The sequence below is a fragment of the Gymnoscopelus braueri genome (assembly GCF_963280865.1).
Source record: "Gymnoscopelus braueri genome assembly, chromosome: 2".
NCBI classification, from domain to species: domain Eukaryota; kingdom Metazoa; phylum Chordata; class Actinopteri; order Myctophiformes; family Myctophidae; genus Gymnoscopelus; species Gymnoscopelus braueri.
In genome coordinates, this window is record NC_137604.1 from 43,899,182 (window position 1) to 43,925,505 (window position 26,324).

A 26,324-nucleotide genomic window follows, 5' to 3' on the forward strand; every position below is an offset into this window, starting at 1 on the left:
ACAAACGCACACGCGCGCACACACACACGCACACGCGCACGCACGCACACACACACACACACACACACACACACACACACACACACACACACACACACACACACACACACACACACACACACACACACACACACACACACACACACGTGTGTCATTGTGTGCTATACATTTTGTCTACCCAGTTGCACATCTTTGTTGATGTGAGACATGGAACGATATTACAATTCGTCATATGTAATAACAATAATTGAGGCTAAACGTTTGTTCAGTGATATTGCATTAGCTTAAAATTAGTTACTGTACATATTAAAATATTTCCATTTGTATTGCCTAAGTAAATAATTACCAGTTTACAAAAACTTTTACTCACACACCATTTTCTTAACCCACAACATCTATTGATTAAAATATAATGCAAGTTTATGTACGTGTGTTTCTTAATCAGGAGAGCACAGATCACCTGGACAGAGAAACAACCACAAGCAGGAAGGAATAATAATAATAATAATAATGCTATTATCTTTTCCTGTCATTCTCAGGCTATTGATATATAAAATCTGAAGAAGTTTCTGAAAAGCGAGAAACCTCTTGTGGTCGCTGTTGCTGGAGAGAATAGGTGAGTGTTTGATTCCTTTCTTTGTTCTGTTTTGTTTTGTTTATTTTCAATCAGCTTTCTTAAGAGTGGTTTTCTTAGTACTGATGCCAAACCAGTTTTTCGTATGTCTGCAGAGATGCTCTTATGATAACGGAGGACAACAAAATGACCATCAGTGAGCTTGCAAAACAAACCTCTCTGCCCCCCGTGGGAGTGGAGCTGGTCGACATTGAACTGGCTACACTGTACACGAACAGCAAGAAGTCTGAGGTAAATAATATATTTGTACATAGTGTTTTATTTGTTTGTGACATGTATTATCGTGTAAATGTTCTATGCTATGTTGATGAATTGAATACATAGGACCACAATGGAAACAAGTCCCCAGGACTTTTTGGGGTTATCGTTTTAGCCTTAATGTCTTACTGTACCATGTGCTGTTTACATTTCTGACTAATAAAAAGAACACACAGCACCAGTGTTTCCTAGGAGCCTATGTAAGGAGCCTATAACAGCAGGTTTTAACATGATAGAACTGTGCCCTGTATGTAGGCAGTCAAGTGGCTCACAGCAACTCACCATAACAATCTGCACCTGAACATCTCTACACTTTAACTGCTATGATTGTGTTTCATATCGGCCCATCTTGATGAACACCAACATCCACAGCATAAACACACTGACACCGCTAAAGGAGAATCTTTCCAGATGTGTTGTAATAAATCTGTGTCCTCCGTCTGTCTGCCCCTGTGTTCAGGTTGATTTCAGAGACTACCCTCCCCTGCTGCGACAGGCTGTGTCCATAGCCAGGAAGCTCCAAGATCCTCTGGTGGAGTATGCTCAGGTCTGCAGCAGTGACGAGGACATCCTCTGCCTCAAACTGCACTCCACTACAGGTGAGAGATGGGGGAATGGTGGGTGGAGGGTCAGGAGGTGCAGTGAAATGTACAGTATGTCATGTGACATCACTTGGGCCATACCTGTGGTCTGGCATCTTTAGCCCACTGACTCCCAGTATGCTTGACATTACTGCCGACCATTTTCCAAAGCTAGTTTGATTGATTTTAGAGGAAGCCAGTGGATTCCATACATTTCAGTACTATATAGAAATCAACGTGCAGAGACAAATAAAATGATAAATAATCCACCACACAAAATATCAATGATGCAGATATTCTTTGTTAAATTGTTATTATAATAGTATTATTACCCTTGAATGCATTTTAAAAGGAGAATTACATTGAAAAGACAAGCTGAATATATAGTCCTTAGAGAAAAGATTGACTTTCAAAATTCAAATGTCCATGACTCGCAATGATCTTTAGCAAACATTAACTCAGTTATTCAGGTAAGCTCTGTAACGTAATAACTTTTGAAAAATGTAAACAAACGCGATGAGAGTCGATCTACAAGCCCACAACGTGTCGCAAAGTGTTATGAGCTTGTAGGCTATTTTTAAAGAATGGGTTAGGGAAAAAATTGGAATTTTTACAACACAAATCTTGTACAAGGATCTCAGGCACAAAATATTTTCAGATGGTGGGTCTGCGGCCAAATACATATTAATTTGTGCGCTAACAACAATATCCAGTTAGACAAGAGGACAAACCAATAACTGTACTTCATTTGAAAGGGTGAACAACACTGACCTTGAAACAAATACATTTCATCCAGGTTAATTGCACTCTTGACAAAAGCTTGCATTTCAAACCGGTATGATTTTGCTTGAGCGAGACACACAACCCCCAACATCTTTGGAGATCAATTGGAAATGATTGTAACAGGAGAGGATTAAAGCATGTGACCACGCCACCACAGAGGTTGTGGGTTCAAATCCACGTGGTGCATCCGGCTTTGTGGAGCGTCTACAAAGGATGTAATGATCATTAGACTCAGAGCAATAACCCCACCTATCTCTCTGACTCCCTCCCCAGTCAGTTAGGAGTTTAAATGAATGTAGAATTATGGGCAGGATGTCATTTGCGTTTTTTGGGAATCATTAATTTTAAAAGAAAAAAAACTCACATCCCAGTGTGCCAGTGATCACCCTCCCCTGTGCCAATGCAGATGTAATATAAATAAGATAGAAGATCAAGCTTGTAGATCAGCTATTTTCACTATTTTAAAATGTTTTAATATAATAATAAAAAAGGAACGGTTTTGGACATACAAGGTGTCCACCCGACAGCAACGATATCTAGAAAATGCAATAAAAGGTATACACACAACATATATACGTTTATTTTTCATAGAAGTCTAGAAAGAAAAAACACTATGGGTCTCTAGTATCACAGCTAAGTTAGAACCCATTTGTATAGCTCTCTCATCCTTGCTCTCTTTCACTTACACAGTGTGGGAAGCTGTTGCATTGAAAAGAGAGGCACACCCAAAGCCTGAAGAAATTCAGAGAGAAGGCCCAAACCTGGGCAAAGAAGATGAAAGATGGCAGCAACCAGTCAAACGTGGTGGATCTCAGTGTGGTACAGTTACGGTAATAAACATTTTGTCTTTCTATTTTTGCCAGCCATTGCTAGTTCCAGTTAGCACAACAATCGGCTTCCCGACCATTTTCAAATATCTACCAGGTTAGATATTCGGCTATGTCCCCGACTGGACATGAGACAGTATCATACAGTATGAAAGGGTCTTAAGGGCCTTTTCACATATAGACCCAGCAGTCTTTACTTTTCTAATCCATTACACTTATAAATAATATTGCACAGTGCAGTGGGGGGTGAAACACCAGTTTTGTTGTAGACTATGAATGTTTTTGTCTTGTTTAGGGACTTGGGTTCATTGACTATGATGTTGTTTTTGTTTAGTAGCAGGAGCTTGCTCTGGACCAGAGCTAAATGATAGCCTGCTTCGCCAGAGTTAGTTGGTCTGTTTGTTATTATTTGGCCATGTTCACCCTGACGTTAAATGTCGCTGATGTTGTGAAGACCAGTGTGGGTTCGAAACGTCCACCTCAACTAAATGAATAGCTGGGAGCTCTAATAAGATCTTCAGACTTCCTTTCTCTTCAGTGCTATCAGATGGACCCATAGCAAAGGGCATCCAATCATTACAAGACACGTTCAAACTGATGTTATAAATGAGAAATGGAACAATGTAGCACCTGCACAGCCTATGTCTTGTCTTAATGTTACCAGTGACTGTTTGGATGGGCTGCAAAGATTAAAACAGATAGCTCACAATGAGCTACCAAACAATGAGCGAAAGCATGTTGAAACAGTAGAGTTTTTAGCTGATTCTTAAAAATAACCACAGAAGCTGCAGCTCTCAGGCCACGAGGAAGGGCATTCCACGGTCTAGGCGCTACAGACTGAAAAGCTCTTTCACCTTTAGTGATTAACCAGGTACGAGGAATGACCAATAGACCCTAGTCTGCTGACCTCAGGGACCTGCTGGGCACATATGGTTCAAGCAAGTCAGTTAAATATTCAGATGCCTGGCCATGCAGAGCTCTAAAAGTGAGCACCAGGACCTTGAACTGAACTCTATGAACTGAACAGCCTTATGTCTGGTAGAAAAATATAGTAATGAATAGTTGTTTAATGATTTGCCAAAATATGTCTTAACTGTTAAACTTTTTGCCATCCGAACTTTATTAAAAACTGGGACATACTGTACGTGATTGACTCTAAATCTGAGTAGTAGGCCTCACTGTGAACATTTTTGCTATTGATAAATTGGTCTTGAACCTCATTGAAAGTGGTATTAAAACCGACTTGCAGAGACCCTGCACTAAAGGTTACATTTGTGCACTCGGATATCAAATGAACAGGGTAGATGTATCTGGACAGGACTAATGTTTGTTTATTTACGTATGACCGTGTTGTTGGCCGATATTGGAAGTGATGCATACAGAGCATGTTTATCTGCTTTTTTCAGTGAGCGACACCAGCTTAAGACAGAATATCAGGCTTGATATTAAACTGAAATAGCCGTTCATTAGCCTTTGTAACCCTGCCATGAAAATGTTTCTAAGTTTGCTTATATGCTTTTCATTGTTTAAGATGGTGAAAATGAAGGCCCCTCTTGTTGTGGGGGGAGCCAAAAAAAGGCAATAGTGGCAATTGGGGCGCAGACATGATCTGCCCCTTCCAACTCCCCAAAGAGGCAGAAGTGGTCCTAGAAAGGATCCTGTGCCTCTTGGAAGGCTTCTTGCAAGGTAGGTTAGAGCACAATATCTATATTCATGACATTGATCCTGTATTCTGTCCAGATTCAAATGTCAAATATTTAAATAATGGTTAACAATATTCTGTTTAATTTCTAGGTCGATTTCCAGGTGAATTCGTCCACCCCCCACACAGACTACCTGGACCTCTTTAAAGATGAGGGTTATGTTTCTATGGAAAGACCCAACCGCAGAGAACCCATCCAGCCAGGGAGGATCCTCCCCCCCCAAAGTCTGTGCCCATCTCCTTTCAATGAACTGCAATCTGAAGATACTGTATATAGCACAAGAACTGATGTCAGTCAAATACAAAGTATTTATTTTGAGTCGACAAGTGCTGCTTTGGAGGCCATTGATGTGCTATTAAAGATCAATTACACTTTGGTAGAGTGTGGGTTGTGTATTTTACGTCTTATGTGGAACACAGATGAAAACTAAACAAGCTAAGACATGGTGGAGGAAATAAAACATTTGAGGAGTGCCAGTAAATAATGGAGAGATATGGTCTATTTAACCCCATAAAACAACATCTTAAACCGAATATTTAAGAACATAACTTCTAATGGCAGCTCAGGCGTTCAGTTTGGCATTTGTATTATTTTATATATTTGACACATTTGGCACCTAAATACAAACACATGCACACATTTAGCAAATTGCCTGAGACGGAGGGAAAGAGACACTAGACAGATACACAGGAAGGAACACAATTTTCTACAATTCAGTCATAAGTCTACAATCATCACAAGTCACAACTAAGAGATGTCCTTCAGGTTCCAGTGGAGTGGAGATTGAAGCTTTTTGCAGAACAACATGGGCAAAGATTCCATGTCCTGGACCTGGAACAGGGCTCAAGAGTCAAGTTGTCCTACACCTACAATCTACATGTTGTAATCACATACATTAGGTAGCAAGGTTATTAAGAGTTGATAGATTTATCAGTGACAATAATGTTTTGTCTGCAAGTGTTGCTTTGGAGGCTCTTTGTTCAAAACCAGATCGCTGATATGACTCTGAACCATGTTTGGCTTAAGTGAGTTTGTCTGATGGTGTGAACTTTTACAAACAATAACTTAACATGTCAAAGAGGAGATCCGAGCACTCAAAAAAGTGGAAGGGATATGGAGTTAAAATGCCAACATGTTTCGACCAGTTACGGTCTTCAACAGGGTGAGAACTGAAGACCATAAATGGTCTCCTCAACTTTTTTGAGTGCTCGGATCTCCTCTTATTTTTAAGCCTGCATTCCTCCTGATCCTAGAAGCACCTTCAGCATGCTTTTTTAGACATTTTATCTCCTTAGTGCACACGGTTGGATTCTGTGTTTTTTTCTCAACTTAACATGTCACTTAATGAATCTAAATAATATTGAGGCAATTTATGTACTCTGTATCTATTTGCAGTGGAAGTTGTACCAGGGCGCCATTGCAGCAGTAACATTTAGTGACCCCTTTATGATGGAATTTACCAGTGATACATTTTACCACAGAACGGCTAGTTGTGTTTAGTACCCTAACCCCATGTCATCACCAGCTGCTAAATGTTTCCCTCATACTTACAGCATACAGATTCTAGACCCACGCAAGATGAAGAATAGAATCTTTTGAATAGAGGAGTCATCATTGTACAGATACAAATTTGCAGTGAAAAGCAAGTGTCAAAATTGATGATTTCTGTTCAGGATTTGTTGAAGGAATGTTCAGGAGATATGAAAAAATATAGAGGCATGATCTACTGATGATGATGTCACCTGATTATTCAAAAGAAAACACTCTTTCTGATCATTAAGTGAGATTTGAAGACCAGGAATTGGATAAAAATATTAAGCTTTTAACTAACATCAACATGTACAGTAGCACTGATTTCTGCACTGTTTGTTACGATAATAGTGCAGAAATAGTTCTTGTAACACCAAGGAGGTGTATTTTGGACACCAGGTGGCAGTGTACTACCACTACACATGGGGTTGCCCACATAAGAAAATGTTTACATTTAGGAATGAGTTTGGTGTTGCAAAGATAAAGGAACTGTATTGATTCCAAGACACTGAATGCGGTCATTAAGACAGTGAACACCTAAATTCCCCTGAGGAGCAGTCTGGTGTCTTGTCTTCAAACTTTGCACTAAAACCAATGGGGTTTCTTGCAGATTATGGCAGATATTCTATACCACTGATTCTTAAACCTTTTTCCATTTCGAGGACCTCCAGTTTGATATGCATTAGGCCACAGACCCCCATTGATACAATTTGTTATCTCTGGGACCCCAGTCTATACTTTCCATTTATGAATTTGGTAAGGGTTCATTTATTGGACCCCTGATGGGCTCAGAACCCAACGTTGAGAACCAGTGTAGCCTACTACTATACAGCACAGTGGTATAGACAGTATAACACATATTTGGTTCCCCACTTTGTGTGCCCAACACCAACAGACAAGTCAAAATCTCAAGGCACACCTGTATTCATAGCGAAAATAGCCGATCTACAAGCTCAGTATGGCACAATATGAGCTTGTTTTTTGTCTGGGAAAAAATATATAGCTTAGAGCATATAAAGAAATGCCTTAATAAGGACGCCAGGTTGAAAGTGGTTAAAATATTCTTAGTGGGTATCATTTGCCTCTGTATTGGGAAATGAGTGTGCACAAAATACTTATGTATATTAAAAAATTGTATAGTTGTATTTGAAATAATGCGTGTCTGTCAAACAATCCCAAGGCACACCAATAGGAACCACTTGTCTATTCAATTATTTCTTAGACAAATGAAAAAGTACATAGTAAACCGGGTGGAGGTTTCATGGGCGTGAGAATTACACCTAATGTGCATTGCAAAAGATTGATTTCAATAAATAATTTATTTAATGTCAAAATGGAATAAAAGGCCACACTGAAAGGAATTCAAGTGTACCATGATTAAAGGAAAGACTTAATTCTCATCTCTACTGGTTAAAATGTATGTTTTGTAATGATAATCAAAGTCTACAACTAGTCACTAAAGTTTCCAAATAATTGTAGTGGAGTAAAAGTACAATATTTGCCTCTGAGGTGTAGTGGAGTGGAATCTACTCCAGTAGAAGTAAAAGTATAGAAAATTGGAAATACTCCAGACCGGCGCCTATACTCCTTTACTGGAGTCTCCAGTAAAGGAAAAGTACCTACAAATTGTACTTAAGTACAGCACTTGTGGGTACATGTACTTAGTTACTTTACACCTGTGTGTGTGTGTGTGTGTGTGTGTGTGTGTGTGTGTGTGTGTGTGTGTGTGTGTGTGTGTGTGGGGGGGGGGGGGGGGTTTAAATGGTGCATTTATATAGCGCTTTTATCCAAAGATTAGCCACATGATTTAGTCTACCAGCACCATCTCTGTTGAGCCCACTGATTTGTCTGTATCCACCATTACAACAAGTGTTATCAAGTCCTCCAGTTTAAACCAGTGTGAGGATGCTTTACCCTCTTCTCCATGATTCTTGCCTTGATGTCCAGCACCTGGCCTAAATACAGGTACAAGATGTGCACACAATCTCCTCTGTGAAATGTTTAGGACAGGTGTCATGTCAGTCAAGTGTTACCATCATAGCCAGTCAGGAATCAACCATCCTTTTGTGACATAATGCAGTAACTAGAAACAACCACTAGGTGTCCTCATTCATCAAGTCTATGAAGAGCAGATTCACATTTTAAATTACTACCAATGTTTTAGTTTAAAGCTGGACTGAAATATTTTCACAAACTACATGTGGGACAAAAGATAAGTTACAGCTCTTGTGGTCACATGACCACAAGAGAAATTTTGTCATTATGCCAATTGATTTCTTCCCTCACACATTTCTGTGTAGTCATTGCTGTTGCGTCCTACTGACTCAGCTACCAGCGAGGAGCCCCCACCAGGAGGACATAGAGCCTTTGTCCTACTCCTCCTGCCCAACACTCCCTGCTTACAGGTTCCGCCCCAGCCTGTAGGATTACATGCAATGACAAATATCAGCCTCCCCGCCCGGCTTCCCTCCCCCGAACACAGGCCAATTGTGTTTGTGTACTTTAGATAGATGAATACTAATGCTAGTTTTCCCTCTCCACTAGGCCGTCAAGATGAAGTACTGGGGGAGCAAGCTGATGAATGTCACTCGCCTTTCTGAGCTGCAGTCATCTACTGTGAAGAGCCTGGCTGGCTGCTCCCCTGCTTGACAACCCCCGAGGTTGAATCAGGCATGCAGACTTGTTGCCTTTCAGCTACATTCATTATCTTTTTTTTCCCCGGATGGGGTGACAATTGAGAGCCTGCTCAAAATGAAAGGATGCGTGTGACTCTACAGAAAATGGCCAATCTACAAGCTCACGTGTTGTGTTGGGACCTTGTACACAGCCTATGACAAAGGGTTGTCTACTGTTTGTCTGTCTACTTGTCATGTGAATATTTGTTTTTTGTACAAAAACAAATCATGTAACATCAATTCTGTTAATGTTGTGTGCCATCAAGTATGTGTATTATGTAAAAAGCAAACTAGCAAAGGTCTCATATATCCATCTATAAATTAAGTAAATGTCCATTAGTATAATAAAATGATCAGTTTGAACCATGAGAATTGTTGGTCTGACTCTTGAATTGGAGGTCTAATATGACGAGGCGAGGCGGAGGCCCACCTGAAGCCAATATATGCAGCACATCACTAAGAATGTAGTCGTCGTCAACCAGGGGAAAGTTCCAGGTGCAGTTTTGGCAAACGAAGGCATTTGGAAGTTTGTTTTCTGGCCAAGAGAGATGTCGGCAGCTTTTATCATAGCTCTTAATAGGCTCTACGCACAGCAGCCATATTGTAAAGAAATTGGGCCTCTTTCTTACTTCCTTCACAGGTCTTACCAATGATACTAATGAAGGCTCTGTTACATTCTGGTCAAACAGAGTCAGGGTGCTGGTATTGTGCATGTTGGCTCACTAGAAACACTCTGGTGCACCAGTGGGTTCCTTGGGAGGGTTCCAAATGGACCCCTTACAGGTGTGTAACTCTGAGAGTGTACAAATGGATTTGGTTCCATTTGTACACAGAGTTATGGAGCGGAGGCCTTGGAATTAAAACGTTTGAGAACCACTGTGCTACACTACAGTAAATGGAACAGAGCCTTCATTAGTGTCATTGGTAACACCTGTGAAGTAAGGAAGAGGCCCAAAATCTTTCTAATATGGCTGCTGTGCATAGAGCCTATTACTGTATGCTCCTCAAACGCCAGTGTCAGATGTTCGTACACCTCCCTCGTCTCCTCATCTGTCCTGAAGCTCCTACAGGCTGAGCTGCACAGTTGTGGAGTAAAGGATCTGTGGGGAGAGGAAAGGAAGAGGGGAGAAAAGAGGAAAAGAGAAATCATGAAACCACCTTCACCACTTCAGAAACATATCACTATCATCATCGTGTTTTCTGTTATGATTACCATCATTATCATCATCTGAATGTTTAAAGCCTCCTGACACTCTTCTTGCTCTGAGCACTTCCTGGATCTGCTGTCGCTCTCTCTGGACGGGTGAAGTTCACACAGGCAGTCTGTGCAGAACTAGCCTCACTACCAGCTTGGCTGCTTGATGAGGATGCTGTACTATCATGAGCCAAGTCCATTGAACTAAAACGTGTGTCTAGTGAAGCAAGGCCAGGAGAGGCTAGAGATTTTGGTGGACACAGAGGCCTATATGGACGGGTTGATCTTTTGATATTTATGACAGCTGGTGTTGACTCTGGTAAACCATCCTGTTTACAAAAGAAAATCAATGTTGCACAGTAACGGTATATACGGCGGTATATACACCATTAGATATGTCCAGTAAACTATTCAACTTAGCAAATTCTGTATAATACATGTGGCCCCTCAACCTCCCTTTCATTTGTGGACATCTCCAGGCTAGTTGATGCATACATACATCTTAGAACACATCATATGGAGATATACTTCAATAAAAGAGACATTTAAAATAAAATGGAGTGCATCTATATTGCCAGCACATAATAAAAAAATAGCTTCTCTTGGTGAGCTTTGCTGACACCGTAGTATGTCCCAGATATGGATTGACATGGACGTGCCATTGATGAAGGAATGTCTTTTTCTGCAGGACTCATAATCGAGGCCAAAGTAGGAACATGTGTGTTTTCAGAACCAGGGATTTCCTGAAATAAACAGAGGATGGGTTATATATTAGGACAAACTGTACTGTATTGCAATGGTTCTCAAAGTGGGGTCTGGGGACCCCCAGGGGTCTTTGAGGGTGTTCCAGGGTGGTGAAATTGTTTAATATATAAAAATCTGTTTAACCACTTTAACTATATGGTTGGCTGTTTGAAAATAGCAGATGAACAAGCTCACAACGTGTTGTGAGCTTGTAGGACGGCCTTTTTCAAAAATATCTTGAAAACATTTGACAAATAAGGAATATTTATTTAACAAATCTTGTATAGGGTCCCTGGCAAAAAATGTTTTCAGATGTGGGTTTGCAGTCAGATATATGGTAGTCCTCAACATGAAAACGAGAACCACCGCTGGAGTGAAAATTATAGCTACATACCGGTACACATACTACATATTGTCTGGATACCTGATGCCAAGAGTTGAAGAGACGAACTGGCGTAACGCCGTAGTATGAGCCAGATCTGTGTGGTCGTGCCTGTGTAGAAGAGGCCTTTCTGAGCACTGGACTGTACAGCTCAAGATTTGGAATACAGGATGGGAATTCTTCAGATATTGACTGTAATGAAATAAAAAAGATAACAAGAAAATTAATCGAATTAGCAAACAAACACTATTAGGTTGTGTTTTACTGCAATATCATCATGTTATAATACACAATCACACTATAAGACACATTCAACTATGAATCCAGTATGAAACACTATGGATGAAGAATGACTGTATATGCTAAAAAGTGTTTGTGGTTCAGGAATTTCCTCAGTAATTTATGCCTGCTGTGAAAAAAACAAAAACAGAAAAACAACTAGTATTCAACTTATCAGGCTATAGGCTCCTTTGGCTTCCCCCACCCAAACATATTATCTAGCTAGCTATCTGCTTTTCAAAATATCTTCTTCTAGGATGTTCCTCAGGTTATTTTTTTTCTCTGCATTTTTTTGTTTTGTTTGTACATATAGTGTTATTCTTTCTGTATTTTTGTGTTGATATTTGAACTGTTTTGTTGCTACTATAAATGCCTATGAATTGAACACCAAGGACCCCAATGGAAACAAGACAGCAAGGACTTTTTTGGACAGACCTTTTAGGCAAAGTATTATAAATGTAATTGTGCTGTTTACATTTTTGCTTAATAAAATATTTAATCAATCAATCAAAAGGAACCAGTTTACAAATCTAGCCAAGTATATGAAGTTAGCTAGATAAAAGTACATAGAATACACAAATCCAACAGTCCTGTGTGGAGGTGGTAGGAGAATGGAGAATGGACTGTGGACTGGCAACGTCCTGCTATGAACAGAGGGTGGGTTAACCAACTGTACTGTAATGCAGTGGGTTCCACATGATATACTATACAAAATTCTGTTTTTGAATGGGATGCTTTCCAAACATACACATCCACCCCTTATTTAACTTTAGCCTTGGTCCTCCTTGAACCAGCTCAAATGAACAAAGATCATATCTGAGTACAATATAATGACAACTGGAACTACGGTTAATTTATTTACTACAAACTATATACTATTAGCATGTTAGCTAGCCATGGATCACACGACGCTCGTCCGTCACGAGCGTCATGGCTGAATTTCAACCTGGTGTTTGCACGTTCTCCATTTACAGCCCGTACATCTACATAAACGTTAAGATTTCAAATATAAAGTGCTTACCTCATGGCCACGGATGTTACAATACTACTCGTGCCCTCAAAAGTACTCGCATCTTCCGTATTGTTCAATAAAAAGCATTTGAATCCGATCGGTGGCCATTCTTTTCATAGGCTTTCAACCGCGCGACCCTATCGGTTGGGAGGTGTATTGCAGTCTGATACATTATAACTCTATGAGAAAATGGCCACCGATCGGATTAACATGTTTCTTAATGAACAATACGGAAGATACGGGTACTTATACCCACCCGAAGTGAATTGAAACATTCATGGCCATGAGGTAAGCACTTTATATTTGAAATCTGAACGTTTATGTAGATGTACGGGCCGTAAACGGAGAAGGAGCAAAAACCAGGTTGAAGTTTCGTCATGACTGTCATGTTTCAGGGCTACATGTTAGCATGTCTTACCTGAGAAGCTGTTGATCCCGAATTAACAGGCTCTCTGTCTGGAAAAACTGACGGTACGGCTGTACTTTTCAACAGTCGTCTCTTTGGAAGATACTTGTAGTCTGTCTTCAGAAAATGACCACTGCACACTAGCTGTAGTATACAACCCTCGTAGACGTATTTATGATTCTGACGTTTTCAATCTACGAGAGTTGTAGGGTGCACTTCCCATAGTGACCTGCACTTTCTGCACTATGCCCCGTAGACACTCCAAACATTGTACAAAATGAAAATAAAGGCGCTTACCGCTGAGCCCCAAATGTTAACTGGGTCTACGGGGTAGTAGTGTAATGTAATAATCCATATCTTTCAATAAACAAGTGTTTTAATGCCGTCTGTGGCCGAACGCCATTTTTTCACCCTCGTTGACTTTTTGTTTACATTTAGTGTAATTCCGGGTTTCACCGGATGCGCCCCCTCACTTCCCGTCACTACCGCCCATTGGGAACTTCCGACAGAATCGGCCACAGACGGCATTAAAACACTTGTTTATTGAAAGATATGGATTATTACATTACACTACTACCCCGTAGACCCAGTTAACATTTGGGGCTCGGCGGTAAGTGCCTTTATTTTCATTTTGTACAATGTTTGGAGTGTCTACGGGGCATAGTGCAGAAAGTCCAGGTCACTATGGGAAGTGCACCCTACAACTCTCGTAGATTGAAAACGTCAGAATCATAAATACGTCTACGAGGGTTGTATACTACAGTTAACTGCACACATAAGTTTGGTACGCTTGCCTTGCGTCTGTAATGGCGTGGAGCGCGGAGGGTGTCTGTAGCGATCAACCATAACTTCCACAACTCTTTATTCTCGAAAGGAAAACGATGTCAAGTTTTGTCTCCACAAAGACAAACTTGACTAAAGACACTAAAGTTAGTGTAGGCTGCTTGCTGTGGGTGTGTCTGTGAGTCAGGGAACAGCGTGGTGATTTTGTTTACAAACCAAACCTCGCGAGATGTGAAACGTTTCCCCCGCGAGAGTTGAGGCCGCATCTATCATTATATAATTTATATGTTTAATTCTATATTTTTTAATCATAAAGTTGACAAAAACTCGTTTGTTCGCAAACACAATATATAGGTAAATTTAATATAACATACATTTTTGTTTATATTTTATTTTTGAAGTTTAAACCTACTGTATTGTGTGTATAACATTGTTAAATAAAGTTAAAACCTCTAAAATGCCACGGTTTCGCTGTGTGCGGGAAAGCTACTGATCTACAAGCTCACGACATGACTCTGACATGGCGTTTTGTGAGCTTGTAGATCGCCTATTTTCCCACACGCAAACGCGCGCACCTTCAAATGACGCAATGTGCATCCCTTCAACCAATGAGCGGCGTGCATTCGGCGGGCAGCCGGCCAATCAGAGGAGTCACGTGCGGTCTGTGGACGTTCAGCTAGGTAGCAGCTGAGAGAGCGCTTCAGTCAGTGTTTGATGCTTCAACAACAGAGGACTTCTGACTCGCTACTGCCTGCGGTAGATAACTGAAGACTAGACTACAGACATCACTGTTTATTGACAGTTGCTTTCAGAATTGAACGGTTTTATCGTATCTTCGGTGGAGTTTAGCATTATGGTGAGTACAGTAATTATGAAAAATATCTAGAGTTAAGCTTGTTATTCTCCCGTTACTAAACGTTAACGTTGGTGTCGCTCGCCGAACTGATCTTCCAAGCTTATAACCGACGCTTTGTCAGCTTGAAGATCTGTTCTCTGCTGGTCGACAAGCGACGTGCATTGAGTTTCAGTCTTTTGTTTTGTGGTGTTTCTGGCTTATTTGACGTTATTTGGTTGTGTTCGTGCTGTTTTGGTTGCTGTTTGCTCATGTTTGCTGGTTCAACGGCTTTAAAACGTTGGTTGTTGAGAGCATTTTGAATATTTTGAACGTTGGTGAAGTGTGTTTTGAACCTTCGTCGATCGTTGCTTTTTAACTAAATTCAGAATTGAACGGTTTTATCTTATCTTCGGTGGAGTTCAGCGTTATGGTGAGTAAAATAATTATGAAAAAAAACTAGAGTTAAGCTTGTTATTCTCCCGTTAGGCTAAACGTTGACGTTATGGTGTTAGTGTCGCTCGCCGAACTGATCTTCCAAGCTTATAACGGACGCGTTAGCTTGATCTGTTTTGGTTGCTGTTTGGTGATGTTTGCTGGTTTAACGGCTTTTAAACGTTGGTTGTTGAGTGAATTTTGAATGTTGTGAACGTTGGTGAAGTGTGTTTTGAATCTTCTAAATAGTGCTGCACGATTCTTGCTCAAATGTGAATCACGATTTTCCTCCATGAGAATTGAGATCACGATTCTCACACGATTCTCTTGTAAATATAAAAATATTAAGCAAACATTTTTTTTTTAATATATATATATATATATTTTTTTTTAAATTGCCATAATTTAAAATCGAGATTGCATAGGTGTCTGAATCGAGATCACGATCTTTTTTCGATTAATTGTGCAGCACTACTTCTAAACGTAAAGTGCAGTTTGAACGTTGCTTTTTAACTAAACACGTTGTTTTTAATGTCTGTTCTGCTCGGCAAGCGACATGAATTGAGATTGAGTCTTTTGGGTGTTAATATGTGGCTTAATTTATGTTGTATTTGATCCAGTATTGGTTTTTGGTGAATCTTTTAAACCTCAAGTGCATTTTTAACGTTGCTCTTTGTAACTGTTTTTGTTTCTGTTTTTGAATGTTAGTTTCAACAGTGGATGAACGTGCAGAACCCTGCATACATGGGGAAGACCAACAGTGCTCCAAAGAGAGCTGCTCTTGGAGACCTTTCCAACTTTGCCAACAAGGCTTCTAACACCAAGGTAATATTTAAACCCCTTATTCTCAACCTTTTACAATTTCACAGTCCCCAATTTGATACTTTTTTTCAGATCCCTACTGAAATCCTTTTGTTAATTTAAACTGACTGTTAATTTAAACAATTACGTTGTTTACATTTAATTTGTATACCTCTAATGTAAGGTTCCCTTTGTAAACTCTCAGTTCAAGACAGTACAACAGGACAAGGCCCTGGATGGTGTCTACACAAGAATCCTACAGAGGATCCCTGATGTACCATGGGTGAACGTGGGCCACATCAGAAATGTGGACCTCTGCAGAGGCCTCCCAAGAGTCGCAGACAAGGTCAGGGAGAGAACGGTGGCTGGGCACTGTGGCAGGCACCTAAAACTGATGGCAAACAAACATACACAAGGCACAGCTAGGAGGGGAGAGAGGCGCACCACCTATGTAGACACACTGCAGCGTGACAGCAGAGCTAACAACACTGCAGAGCTCCTGACGGGGGACAGGAAGGTGTGGAGAGCGTCCATCCTGGAATCCCGAGTAAGTTTTTGCTAGTCTGCACTGTAGCATTGCATAACATCGCTGTCGGGTGGAAACATTCTATCTCCATATTTCAACTTTATGTTTTTATATAAATGAATGAATGCTCTACGTTGTCGTATCATGCAAAAGTAATTACTCGACTAGTCACAACGCGTTTTTGAAGATGGCCAAACCTATTTAGCCCTGAGGCAGATTTCTTTTATAAACGGCCTCTAAATGCTAACCTTCTGAAAAAAAAATCTTCTTTATTAAAAAAAAGAAAAGAAAACTAAAATCATTTTGTCAGTTGCTATACAGTACATGGAAACATCTAAAATGACAGATGCTTTCCCAGATTGAAAGGTATAACAATGTATAGGCTTTCCAAGTCTAAATGGGTTAAGTGTGTGTGGGGTTTTATAAATATTGAACCAATGACAGGTATTAACAAGAGCTTGTGACTAAATAATAACTACATTGGAGCCATTGGAATTGTTTCTTTTTTCCATTTCCTCAAAAGTAACAGTTATGGACATACAAGGTTTCTACCCGACAGTGACGATATACACTCAGAGTTACAGACCTGTAAGGGTCCATTTGGACCAGCGCCGGAGGAAGCCATTCCCAGTTGGGGGGGACATATTTGTACCGGCCCACGAAGTCGCGTGCGCACCCCCATCCTCTCGCGCGCGCGCGATTTTTGTTGCGGTTCTGGGCGGATATTTCCGAGTTTTGGGTGGTTATTTGCGGTTATTTCTTTTTATAACTCTTAATAAATGTGATTGTGCCGCTCTTCCACCTTCAAGCAGCTCACAGCAGCTCACAGCAGCAGCCAGCAGCCCTCCCGATCCAGGCAGCGGCCGCGGGGTCCTAGTGCCGGCCTCATTTGAGGCTTTTTTTTCCTCCTCTTTTTCCCCGTGGCCTCGCGGCCCAAATACCGGTTCGCGGCCCACGCGAGGCCGCTCCGCGGCCCGCGGGGGACGAGTCCCCCCCGTCCCTCCCGTCTCCTACGGCCCTGATTTGGACCCCTGGTGGTCTCTGGACCCGATGTTCAGAACCAGTGATTTAAACTATGTACAAGAAACACATTACCTACAGTTTAACTTCAAAGAAGAATGTGTTTTGAATTTATTTTTTATTCTTTTCTCCTTCTCAGAGGACTGGAGTTGCCAGAGTTCAGGCACTTCCTCAAGTGTCTCCCTCCACTGGTCCAGAACAAGCTGCAGATGTTTCCATGAAGGAGGCCTTCCCTGACCCGCTTCTCACAGTAGAGGACATTGATGCAGGAGACTCACAGTTGTCCCACCTATGTTCTGAATATGTCAAAGACATATATGCACATCTAATGGATCTAGAGGTATGTGATGCCAGAGGCATGTTTTCTTTACTACATGATGTGACTCACTTTTTACTTGACGATTCATTGTCATACAAATAATTGCGATTAACGATTTAATTGTGTTTTTCAATTGAACATTGGAACATAAAAATGTAATTTCTATTTGGCTTTTAGGCCATGTAAACATTATGTAATAATTGTGACAGGCTTAGATGTGACCTGGCGTCTTGCAGCAATGTAATGAAGTCTTTTGTTTGTACAGGTAAAGCATGCTGTGCGACCCGGGTTCTTGAAGGGCTACGACATAACGGCAGACATGCGAGCTAAGCTAATCGACTGGCTGATCCAGGTTCATTTAAGTTTCCAGCTGCGGCAGGAGACACTCTATCTCACAGTTGCCATCTTGGATCGTTTTCTGCAAGTAAGGGCAACTTACAAATTAGTTTGCCATTTGATCTGCTCTTGTCTTTCTTTATTTTCTTTTCCTTTTCTTTTTTTAATGAGCTGTTGTGATGTATTACAGGTTCGGTCAGTTTCACCAAAGAAGCTCCAGCTTGTTGGTGTCACTGCCTTGCTGGTGGCCTCAAAGTACGAGGAGATGAGACAAATAGGTGCCCCAGGGATCCAGGACTTTGCCGACATCACAGACAACGCCTTCACAACCACTCAGATTAAACAGATGGAGCGTGTAATGCTGAGGTACCTCAACTATGAGCTGGGGTTCCCGCTGCCCCTGCACTTCCTCAGGAGAGCATCCAAGGCTGCAAGCGTGAGTCACTGTTCACATGGTTCACTAACATACAAGATGTAGTGATCAGACTTGACCCTCTGCACCAAGACTTTGTCCAGACTGCAGGCAAAATCTGATCTTTAGGACTGACTGTCAACACTGTTATTTGCAAGTGGTTAGTTTGGATTTGTGTTGAAAATAGCAGATCTACATGTCACAATTTGACATGTAAGCTTGTGGATCGTCTATTTCCCACAAGCGCCATGATCGTTCACAGTTTCAGTGTTCAGACTGAAACACACATTTAGAAAATTAGATTTCCATGAGGTTTTATGCTGTTCAGACTTGATAAAACAACTCTGATTTCCAATCTGGTTAGGACAATTATCAGATTTGGCCTGACGGTGTGAACATAAATAAATAAAGCATGTAGAAGGGTATTTTGAATTTATTATGCAAGCATGCTTTTTAGTAGTGTTGTTTGTTTGTTCTAGTGTACTGTGGAGAGACACATGCTGGCCATGTATCTCATGGAGTTGACACTCCTTGACTACGACATGGTTTACTACCGGCCCTCTGAGATTGCTGCTGCTTCACTGTTCCTCTCTCAGCTGCTACAGGGTGGCCTGCCATGGGTGAGTTCAATAGAATCAATGTATATGTTGGCTTATTAGTACAGATGACTAGCTTGACATTTTGTCTTTGATTCTAGTTTTTTTCCCCTACAGAGCAGTATTGCACCACATATGATGATCCTAACGATTGTTTTTCATGTGTTGCAGACTCCTACAGAGCAGCATTATACCAGGTATGACGAGGCTCACCTGAAGCCCATAATGCAGCACATGGCAAAGAATGTCGTTGCTGTCAATGAGGGGAAAACAAAGTTCCAAGTGAGTTGGCAAACAAAGGCATTTGGAAGTTGATGGAGTAAGATGTGGATGTTTGAATAGATGAATACTAATGCTAAGATTCCCTCTCCACTAGGGTTGTCGTTAGGATAAATATAGGTTAGCATGTTATTTAGACAGATGCTAGGTTCATGTGTTTATCTGGCATCCTATAGTTTCAATGTACAGATTATTTACGTTTTGATACTATATTATTTAGACTGATGCTAGGTTCTTAGTTTTCCTATGATCCTAGATTACTAAGACACTACACTGTCTCTCTGCATGTGATGTGTTGAACAGTGTGTTTACCTGGCTTAATTGCTAATGCTTACTGTAAGTTGCTCTGGATAAAGATATGCCTTAATTGTATAATGGAGTATACTATAATAAAGGAATAATAGGGATGTTTGCATAGATGAATAGTGAAGTACTAATATAAATGTTCCCTCTCCACTAGGGTTAGGGTTAGTATAATGTAGTATAATATAATGGAGTGAGATGGGGATGTTTAAATAGATTAATACTAATGCTAGTTTTCCCTCTCCACTAGGCTGTCAAGACAAAGTTTTCTGAGTGTAAGCTGCTGAATGTCACTGAACTCTCCGAGCTGCAGTCCTCCATAGTGAAGAGCTTGGCTGCTCCCCTGCTGTGGTCAGTTTCTTCTGCATGATTGTGTCATTGCTGCCGTGGGTCTTATGGCATTATGTTGTAATGAGTCTATTTAGCTCCAGGTATTCTATCTATTGTGTCAGTGTCCTATTATAGTTTGTCAACTACTAGTCAGTGGACTTCTATCACTCTGAGTTGCCTGTGTTCATAAATGAACAATAACAAAAGGCATGTATATAAATCAATAATCTCTAACAGTTTTATTATTTATTTTTTGTCTGTGCGTATATAGGTATTTACATGTGTGTGTGTGTATATGTATATATGCATATTAGTTATTATTATTGCTTTCTTCTTTCCTTTTTTTTCATTCTAGAATTCAGCTAACAGTCTTTGACACTAACGTACTATTCAGTAATGCTTCTTCTTCTTCTTCTTTCGTGTGTCATCATCAGATTTCCAGTTCAGTAGTGTACAGCCACGCCCTCGTCTCAGGTCCCACATCGAAGAGGCCGGCCTCCGAGGGTGGTTTATACAGGGGAAAGACTGTGATTATGTGCTCAGCGGTCTGCTCCGGCTCCCCACACTCTCATGCTGCTCCGTCCGCCAGGCCCCACTTCCTCATGGATGTTTTGAAGCATCCGACCCCGGTTCGCAGGCGGTTCAGCAGGGTCCATTGCCGGCGTGGCAGTTCCTCTCCTTTAATGCCGCCTCCCGGGTCCTGGATGTAACGGTGGATGCATGTGGGCCCGGCCAACTCCCACTCCTGCTTCCAGGCTGCCGCCAGCCATGCCTCTGTAGACAGGTCCTCAGGGATGGACCTGAGCAGCTCTTGTACCGCCTTGCTGTACGGGTGGCGGGACTTGAGCCTATCCAGAGGCAACACTGTTGTGGTGGTGTTGTGCAGGATATGCCAGTCATGTCTACGGGCTTTCCTTGCAAGGGATTCAGTAATGCTGTTGACTGTTGTGTATGTACAGTATGTTTAGGAGCCAGGGATTAAGGTGTGTGTGTGTGTGTGTGTGTGTGTGTGTGTGTGTGTGTGTGTGTGTGTGTGTGTGTGTGTGTGTGTGTGTGTGTGTGTGTGTGTGTGTGTGTGTGTGTGTGTGAATGTTTGTATATATCCATGTAAATATCTATGAATTATGTAAATATCATTAATATAATAAAATGATCAGTTTGAACCATGAGAATTGTTGACTCTTGAATTGGAGTTCTATTCTCCTTCCAGTAGTATGGTAATGTTTATGTTGAATTAAAAGAAAGTCATGGCACTAGGTGTAATTCTCACGCCCATGAAACCTCCACCCGGTTTACTATGTACTTTTTCATTTGTCTAAGAAATAATTGAATAGACAAGTGGTTCCTATTGGTGTGCCTTGGGATTGTTTGACAGACACGCATTAATACAAATACAACTATACAATTTTTTAATATACATAAGTATTTTGTGCACACTCATTTCCCAATACAGAGGCAAATTATATACCCACTAAGAATATTTTAACCACTTTCAACCTGGCGTCCTTATTAAGGCATTTCTTTATAAGCTATATATTTTTTCCCAGACAAAAAACAAGCTCGTATTGTGCCATACTGAGCTTGTAGATCGGCTATTTTCGCTATGAATACAGGTGTGCCTTGAGATTTTGACTTGTCTGTTGGTGTTGTGCACAAAAAGTGTGAAAAGCTGTGGAATAGACACAGTGGGGAACCATATGTGTGTTATACTGTCTATACCACCGTGCTGTATAGTAGTAGGCTACACTGGTTCTCAACGTTGGGTTCTGAGCCCATCAGGGGTCCAATAAATGAACCCTTACCAAATGCATAAATGGAAAGTATAGACTGGGGTCCCAGAGATAACAAATTGTATCAATGGGGGTCTGTGGCCTAATGCGTATCAAACTGGAGGTCCTCGAAATGGAAAAAGGTTTAAGAATCAGTGGTATAGAATATCTGCCATAATCTGCAAGAAACCCCATTGGTTTTAGTGCAAAGTTTGAAGGCAAGACACCAGACTGCTCCTCAGGGGAATTTAGGTGTTCACTGTCTTAATGACTGCATTCAGTGTCTTGGAATCAATACAGTTCCTTTATCTTTGCAACACCAAACCCATTCCTAAATGTAAACATTTTCTTATGTGGGCAACCCCATGTGTAGTGGTAGTACACTGCCACCTGGTGTCCAAAATACACCTCCTTGGTGTTACAAGAACTATTGCTGCACTATTATCGTAACAAACAGTGCAGAAATCAGTGCTACTACTGTACATGTTGATGTTAGTTAAAAGCTTAATATTTTTATCCAATTCCTGGTCTTCAAATCTCACTTAATGATCAGAAAGAGTGTTTTCTTTTGAATAATCAGAGGTGACATCATCATCAGTAGATCATGCCTCTATATTTTTTCATATCTCCTGAACATTCCTTCAACAAATCCTGAACAGAAATCATAATTTTTGACACTTGCTTTTCACTGCAAATTTTTATCTGTACAATGATGACTCCTCTATTCAAAAGATTCTATTCTTCATCTTGCGTGGGTCTAGAATCTGTATGCTGTATGCTGTAAGTATGAGGGAAACATTTAGCAGCTGGTGATGACATGGGGTTAGGGTACTAAACACAACTAACTGTTCTGTGGTAAAATGTATCACTGGTAAATTCCATCATAAAGGGGTCACTAAATGTTACTGCTGCAATGGCGCCCTGGTACAACTTCCACTGCAAATAGATACAGAGTACATAAATTGCCTCAATATTATTTAGATTCATTAAGTGACATGTTAAGTTGAGAAAAAACACAGAATCCAACCGTGTGCACAAAGGAGATAAAATGTCTAAAAAAGCATGCTGAAGGTGCTTCTAGGATCAGGAGGAATGCAGGCTTAAAAATAAGAGGAGATCCACGAGCACTCAAAAAAGTTGAGGAGACCATTTATGGTCTTCAGTTCTCGCCCTGTTGAAGACCGTAACTGGTCGAAACATGTTGGCATTTTAACTCCATATCCTTTCCACTTTTTTGAGTGCTCGGATCTCCTCTTTGACATGTTAAGTTATTGTTTGTAAAAGTTCACACCATCAGACAAACTCACTTAAGCCAAACATGGTTCAGAGTCATATCGGCGATCTGGTTTTGAACAAAGAGCCTCCAAAGCAACACTTGCAGACAAAACATTATTGTCACTGATAAATCTATCAACTCTTAATAACCTTGCTACCTAATGTATGTGATTACAACATGTAGATTGTAGGTGTAGGACAACTTGACTCTTGAGCCCTGTTCCAGGTCCAGGACATGGAATCTTTGCCCATGTTGTTCTGCAAAAAGCTTCAATCTCCACTCCACTGGAACCTGAAGGACATCTCTTAGTTGTGACTTGTGATGATTGTAGACTTATGACTGAATTGTAGAAAAGTGTGTTCCTTCCTGTGTATCTGTCTAGTGTCTCTTTCCCTCCGTCTCAGGCAATTTGCTAAATGTGTGCATGTGTTTGTATTTAGGTGCCAAATGTGTCAAATATATAAAATAATACAAATGCCAAACTGAACGCCTGAGCTGCCATTAGAAGTTATGTTCTTAAATATTCGGTTTAAGATGTTGTTTTATGGGGTTAAATAGACCACATCTCTCCATTATTTACTGGCACTCTCAAATTTTGTATTTCCTCCACCATGTCTTAGCTTGTTTAGTTTTCATCTGTGTTCCACATAAGACGTAAAATACACAACCCACACACTACCAAAGTGTAATTGATCTTTAATAGCACATCAATGGCCTCAAACTCACTTAAGCCAAACATGGTTAAGGAAAGTAAGGTTCAGAGTCATACCAGTGATCTGGTTTTGAACAAACCGCCTCCAAAGCAGCACTTGTCGACTCAAAATAAATACTTTGTGCGTGTCGATATGCCCAAATGTGATGACTGACATCAGTTCTTGTGCTATATACAGTATCTTCAGATTGCAGTTCATTGAAAGGAGATGGGCACAGACTTTGGGGGGGAGGATCCTCCCTGGCTGGATGGGTTCTCTGCGGTTGGGTCTTTCCATAGAAACATAACCCTCATCTTTAAAGAGGTCCAGGTAGTCTGTGTGGGGGGTGGACGAATTCACCTGGAAATCGACCTGGAAATTAAACAGAATATTGTTAACCATTATTTAAATATTTGACATTTGAATCTGGACAGAATACAGGATCAATGTCATGAATATAGATATTGTGCTCTAACCTACCTTGCAAGAAGCCTTCCAAGAGGCACAGGATCCTTTCTAGGACCACTTCTGCCTCTTTGGGGAGTTGGAAGGGGCAGATCATGTCTGCGCCCCAATTGCCACTATTGCCTTTTTTGGCTCCCCCCACAACAAGAGGGGCCTTCATTTTCACCATCTTAAACAATGAAAAGCATATAAGCAAACTTAGAAACATTTTCATGGCAGGGTTACAAAGGCTAATGAACGGCTATTTCAGTTTAATATCAAGCCTGATATTCTGTCTTAAGCTGGTGTCGCTCACTGAAAAAAGCAGATAAACATGCTCTGTTTGCATCACTTCCAATATCGGCCAACAACACGGTCATACGTAAATAAACAAACATTAGTCCTGTCCAGATACATCTACCCTGTTCATTTGATATCCGAGTGCACAAATGTAACCTTTAGTGCAGGATCTCTGCAAGTCGGTTTTAATACCACTTTCAATGAGGTTCAAGACCAATTTATCAATAGCAAAAATGTTCACAGTGAGGCCTACTACTCAGATTTAGAGTCAATCACGTACAGTATGTCCCAGTTTTTAATAAAGTTCAGATGGCAAAAAGTTTAACAGTTAAGACATATTTTGGCAAATCATTAAACAACTATTCATTACTATATTTTTCTACCAGACATAAGGCTGTTCAGTTCATAGAGTTCAGTTCAAGGTCCTGGTGCTCACTTTTAGAGCTCTGCATGGCCAGGCACCTGAATATTTAACTGACTTGCTTGAACCATATGTGCCCAGCAGGTCCCTGAGGTCAGCAGACCAGGGTCTATTGGTCATTCCTCGTACCTGGTTAATCACCAAAGGTGAAAGAGCTTTTCAGTCTGTAGCGCCTAGACCGTGGAATGCCCTTCCTCGTGGCCTGAGAGCTGCAGCTTCTGTGGTTATTTTTAAGAATCAGCTAAAAACTCTACTGTTTCAACATGCTTTCGCTCATTGTTTGGTAGCTCATTGTGAGCTACCAAAAGATCTGTTTTAATCTTTGCAGCCCATCCAAACAGTCTCAGTAACATTAAGACAAGACATAGGCTGTGCAGGTGCTACATTGTTCCATTTCTCATTTATAACATCAGTTTGAACGTGTCTTGTAATGATTGGATGCCCTTTGCTATGGGTCCATCTGATAGCACTGAAGAGAAAGGAAGTCTGAAGATCTTATTAGAGCTCCCAGCTATTCATTTAGTTGAGGTGGACGTTTCGAACCCACACTGGTCTTCACAACATCAGCGACATTTAACGTCAGGGTGAACATGGCCAAATAATAACAAACAGACAAACTAACTCTGGCGAAGCAGGCTATCATTTAGCTCTGGTCCAGAGCAAGCTCCGGCTACTAAACAAAAACAACATCATAGTCAATGAACCCAAGTCCCTAAACAAGACAACAACATTCGTAGTCTACAACAAAACTGGTGTTTCACCCCCCACTGCGCTGTGCAATATTATTTATAAGTGTAATGGATTAGAAAAGTAAAGACTGCTGGGTCTATATGTGAAAAGGCCCTTAAGACCCTTTCATACTGTATGATACTGTCTCATGTCCAGTCGGGGACATAGCCGAATATCTAACCTGGTAGATATTTGAAAATGGTCGGGAAGCCGATTGTTGTGCTAACTGGAACTAGCAATGGCTGGCAAAAATAGAAAGACAAAATGTTTATTACCGTACCTGTATCACACTGAGATCCACCACGTTTGACTGGTTGCTGCCATCTTTCATCTTCTTTGCCCAGGTTTGGGCCTTCTCTCTGAATTTCTTCAGGCTTTGGGTGTGCCTCTCTTTTCAATGCAACAGCTTCCCACACTGTGTAAGTGAGAGAGAGCAAGGATGAGAGAGCTATACAAATGGGTTCTAACTTAGCTGTGATACTAGAGACCCATAGTGTTTTTTCTTTCTAGACTTCTATGAAAAATAAACGTATATATGTTGTGTATACCTTTTATTGCATTTTCTAGATATCGTTGCTGTCGGGTGGACACCTTGTATGTCCAAAACCGTTCCTTTTTTATTATTATATTACAACATTTTAAAATAGTGAAAATAGCTGATCTACAAGTTTGATCTGCTATTTTCACTACCTTTGTGTGACACTCTTGTATG

General features: G+C 40.8%; 1 protein-coding gene across 1 annotated transcript in view; it reads left to right on the forward strand.

Annotated features, from left to right (window-relative positions):
- Positions 1-760: 760 nt before the first annotated feature.
- The window catches only part of LOC308095620 (G2/mitotic-specific cyclin-B2-like), a gene marked incomplete at its 5' end in the record, with an annotated part of 28,005 nt that continues 2,441 nt past the window's right edge, over positions 761-26,324 (forward strand). The window contains 10 exons of the mRNA XM_080442671.1: positions 761-865; positions 1,353-1,491; positions 2,947-3,086; positions 15,768-15,884; positions 16,066-16,206; positions 17,546-17,746; positions 17,991-18,149; positions 18,252-18,497; positions 18,953-19,093; positions 19,241-19,351. Coding sequence (XP_080298797.1) covers positions 761-865; positions 1,353-1,491; positions 2,947-3,086; positions 15,768-15,884; positions 16,066-16,206; positions 17,546-17,746; positions 17,991-18,149; positions 18,252-18,497; positions 18,953-19,093; positions 19,241-19,351 — 1,500 coding nt within the window. The remainder of the gene's footprint in view (positions 866-1,352; positions 1,492-2,946; positions 3,087-15,767; positions 15,885-16,065; positions 16,207-17,545; positions 17,747-17,990; positions 18,150-18,251; positions 18,498-18,952; positions 19,094-19,240; positions 19,352-26,324) is intronic.